The following is a 4,480-nucleotide window of genomic DNA, read 5'->3' on the forward strand; positions in this document are numbered from 1 at the left end:
GGAGATCTGGAAAGAAAGAGGGAGATCTGCAAGGAAAGAGGGAGATCTGGAAAGAAAGAGGGAGATCTGCAAGGAAATAGGGAGATCTGGAAAGAAAGAGGGAGATCTGCAAGGAAATAGGGAGATCTGGAAAGAAAGAGGGAGATTTGCAAGGAAAGAGGGAGATCTGGAAAGAAAGAGGGAGATCTACAAGGAAACAAGGAGATCTGGAAAGAAAGAGGGAGATCTGCAAGGAAAGAGGGAGATCTGGAAAGAAAGAGGGAGATCTGCTAGGAAATTGGTAGATCTGTATGGAAATCGATCTGCAAATAAGCAGGTTGATCTGCAAGGAAATAGGTAGATTGCCATATGGAAAGAAAGAGATCTGCAAAGAAAGAAGCAGATCTCTGCAAAGAAATAGGGAGATCTGCAATTAATAGGGAGATCTGCAAAGAAATAGGTAGATCTGGAAATAAATGAGGAGATCTGGAAAGAAAGTAGATCTGCAAGGAAATAGGTGGATCTGCAAGGAAATAGATCGCGATCCGCAAAGAAATAGGTAGATCTGCAAAGAAATAGGTAGATCTACAAGGAAACAGATCATGATCCGCAAGGAAATAGGTAGATCTGCAAGGAAATAGATCGCGATCCGCAAAGAAATAGGTAGATCTGGAAAGAAATGAGGAGATCTGGAAAGAAAGAAGTAGATCTGCAAGGAAATAGGTAGATCTGCAAAGAAATAGGTAGATCTACAAGGAAATAGATCTGGAAAGAAATGAGGAGATCTGGAAAGAAAGAAGTAGATCTGCAAGGAAATAAGTAGATCTGCAAATAGGTAGATCATGATCCGCAAAGAAATAGCGAAAAACAGGGAGATCTGGAAAGAAAGAGGGAGATCTGCAAGGAAAGAGGGAGATCTGGAAAGAAAGAGGGAGATCTGCAAGGAAACAGGGAGATCTGCAAGGAAACAGGGAGATCATGAAAGGAAGAGGGAGATCTGGAGAGAAAGAGGGAGATCTGGAAAGAAAGAGGGAGATCTGCTAGGAAATAGGGAGATCTGCAAGGAAACAGGGAGATCTACAAGGAAACAGGGAGATCTGGAAAGAAAGAGGGAGATCTGGAGAGAAAGAGGGAGATCTGGAAAGAAAGAGGGAGATCTGGAAAGAAAGAGGGAGATCTGGAGAGAAAGAGGGAGATCTGGAAAGAAAGAGGGAGATCTGCAAGGAAATAGGTGGATCTGCAAGGAAATAGATCGCGATCCGCAAAGAAATAGGTAGATCTGGAAAGAAAGAGGTAGATCTGGAAAGAAAGAGGAAGATCAAGATCCACAAAGAAAGAGGGAGATCCGGAAAGAAAGAGGGAGATCCGGAAAGAAAGAGGGAGATCTGAATAGAAAGAGATCTGCAAGGAAATATAGATCACGATATGCAAAGAAATAGGTGGATTGTGATCCGCAGATAAATAGGTGGATCTGCAAAGAAATAGGTGGATCTGCAAGGAAATAGGGAGATCTGGAAAGAAAGAGGGAGATCTGCAAGGAAATTGGTAGATCTGTATGGAAATAGATCTGCAAATAAGTAGGTTGATCTGCAAGGAAATAGGTAGATTGCCATATGGAAAGAAAGAGATCTGCAAAGAAAGAAGCAGATCTCTGCAAACAAATAGGGAGATCTGCAATTAATAGGGAGATCTGCAAAGAAATAGGTAGATCTGCAAGGAAATGAGGAGATCTGGAAAGAAAGAAGTAGATCTGCAAGGAAATAGGTGGATCTGCAAGGAAATAGATCGTGATCCGCCAAGAAATAGGTAGATCCGCAAAGAAATAGGTAGATCTGCAAGGAAATGAGGAGATCTGGAAAGAAAGATCTGCAAGGAAATAGGTAGATCACGATCAGCAAAGAAATAGGTAGATCTGGAAAGAAATTAGGAGATCTGGAAAGAAAGAAGTAGATCTGCAAGGAAATATAGATCACGATCAGCAAAGAAATAGGTGGATCTGCAAGGAAATAGCTGGATCTGCAAGGAAATAGATCGTGATCCGCAAAGCAATAGGTAGATCTGGAAAGAAATGAGGAGATCTGGAAAGAAAGAAGCAGATCTGCAAGGAAATAGGTAGATCACGATCAGCAAAGAAATCGGTGGATCTGCATAGAAATAAGTAGATCTGCAAATAGGTAGACCATGATCCGCAAAGAAATAGCGAAAAATCGGGGAGAAAAAGATGGGAAAGTCAGGAAAGGGTTAAGGGTGGGATCCCTGGGGATCATCCAGACCAACCCGGGAGACGGAGGATCCGGAAAGAAATGGGGAGATCTGGAAAGAAATGGGGAGATCCGGAAAGAAATGGGGAGATCTGGAAAGAAATAGATCTGCAAGGAAAGAGGTAGATCTGGAAAGAAAGAGGGAGATCTGGAGAGAAAGAGGGAGATCTGCAAGGAAATAGGGAGATCTGGAAAGAAAGAGGGAGATCTGAAAAGAAAGAGGGAGATCTGCAAGGAAAGAGGGAGATCTGGAAAGAAAGAGGGAGATCTGCAAGGAAAGAGGCAGATCTGGAAAGAAAGAGGGAGATCTGGAAAGAAAGAGGGAGATCTGGAGAGAAAGAGGGAGATCTGCAAGGAAAGAGGGAGATCTGGAAAGAAAGAGGGAGATCTGCAAGGAAAGAGGGAGATCTGGAGAGAAAGAGGGAGATCTGCAAGGAAAGAGGGAGATCTGGAGAGAAAGAGGGAGATCTGCAAGGAAAGAGGGAGATCTGGAAAGAAAGAGGGAGATCTGCAAGGAAAGAGGGAGATCTGCAAAGAAAGAGGGAGATCTGGAAAGAAAGAGGCAGATCTGGAAAGAAAGAGGGAGATCTGGAAAGAAAGAGGGAGATCTGCAAGGAAAGAGGGAGATCTGGAAAGAAATAGGGAGATCTGGAGAGAAAGAGGGAAAGGGTTAAGGGCGGGATCCCTTGGGATCACCCAACCCCGTTGGGAGGAAGCAATTGGGGCGGATCTTGAATGACTATTGGATATTGATCGGAAACGTCATTGATATGAGCGGCTGGATCCCACAAGTGGATCGGGATCCGGGAAGAGACGGGGAGATTTGCAAAGAGATGGGGAGATCTGAACAGAGGAAGAGATCTGCAAGGAAATGGGGAGATCCGGAAAGAAAGAGGGAGATCTGCAAGGAAATAGGTCGTGATCTGCCAAGAAATGGGGAGATCTCCCATATATATATATATATATATATATATATATATATATATATATAATATAGAGAGAGAGAGAAATATTATATATATATATATATATATATATATATATATATATATATATATATATATAAAATAAAATTATATATATACACACATATATAGAAATATATATAGGAATATATAAAATTATATATATATAAATATATATATTTCTCACTCACCCCGGGATGTAATAATAATAATAATAATAATAATAATAATTAGTAATAATAATAAATAATAATAATAATAAATAGTAATAATAATAATTAATAATAATAATAATAATAATGTAAACTCACCTCAGAAAATATTATTATTATTATTATTAATAATAATAATAATAATAATTAGTAATAATAATTAATAATAATAATGTAAACACCCCATATAATAATAATAAAAATAATAAATGGTAATAATAATTAATAATAATTAATAATAATAATAACAATGTAAACTCACCCCAGAAAATAATAATAATAATAATAATAATAATAATAATAATAGCAAATAGTAATAATAATTAATAATAATTAATAATAATGTAAACTCACTCCAGAAAATAATAATAATAATAATAATAATAATAATAATAATAATAATAAAAATGGTAATAATAATTAATAATTAATAATAATAATAATAATAATAATAATAATAATAATAATAATAATGTAATCTCACTCCAGAAAATAATAATAATAATAATAATAATAATAATAATAATAATAATACTGTAAACTCACCCCAGAATATAATAATAATAATAATAATAATAATAATAATAATAATAATAATAATATAAAACCCTAGAATATAATAATAATAATAATAATAATAATAATAATAATAATAATAATAATAATATAAACTCACCCCGGGATATAATAGGGTTCCTGCGGCAAGAACCTCTCCTTCCCGACCGACGCCATCTTGCCCTGCAAGCACCTTTGGGTGCTGGTCTTGCCTCCCCTTGAACTCCCCTGGGCTACCATTGTGACGCTTCGCCTGTGTGACATCTGCCTGAAATTCCGCCTTGAAAACTAGTCTGAAAAACGCACCTTACCTGTTGGATTTCTGCCTGAAAATTGGCTTTACCGGTGAGATTTCGGCCTGAAAATTGGCTTAACCGGTGAGATTTCTGCCTGGATTAATGGGAATTTAGATATTAAAGGGGAGTCTGAAAAATTGGCTTAACCGGTGAGATTTCTGCCTGAATTAATAGGAAATATAGATATTATAGTCTGAAAAATTGGCTTTTCC

General features: G+C 37.2%; 1 protein-coding gene across 1 annotated transcript in view; it reads right to left on the reverse strand.

The window, feature by feature from the left end:
* Positions 1-4,224, reverse strand: part of LOC310755072 (ciliary microtubule inner protein 2A-like) — a 35,719-nt gene extending 31,495 nt beyond the window's left edge. Inside the window, exon 1 of the mRNA XM_083631748.1 lies at positions 4,094-4,224. Coding sequence (XP_083487874.1) covers positions 4,094-4,149 — 56 coding nt within the window. The 5' untranslated portion in view covers positions 4,150-4,224. The remainder of the gene's footprint in view (positions 1-4,093) is intronic.
* Between the last annotated feature and the right edge of the window lie 256 nt (positions 4,225-4,480).

Source organism: Podarcis filfolensis (genome assembly GCF_964270895.1).
Source record: "Podarcis filfolensis genome assembly, contig: HAP1_SCAFFOLD_125, whole genome shotgun sequence".
In the NCBI taxonomy this organism is placed as follows: domain Eukaryota; kingdom Metazoa; phylum Chordata; class Lepidosauria; order Squamata; family Lacertidae; genus Podarcis; species Podarcis filfolensis.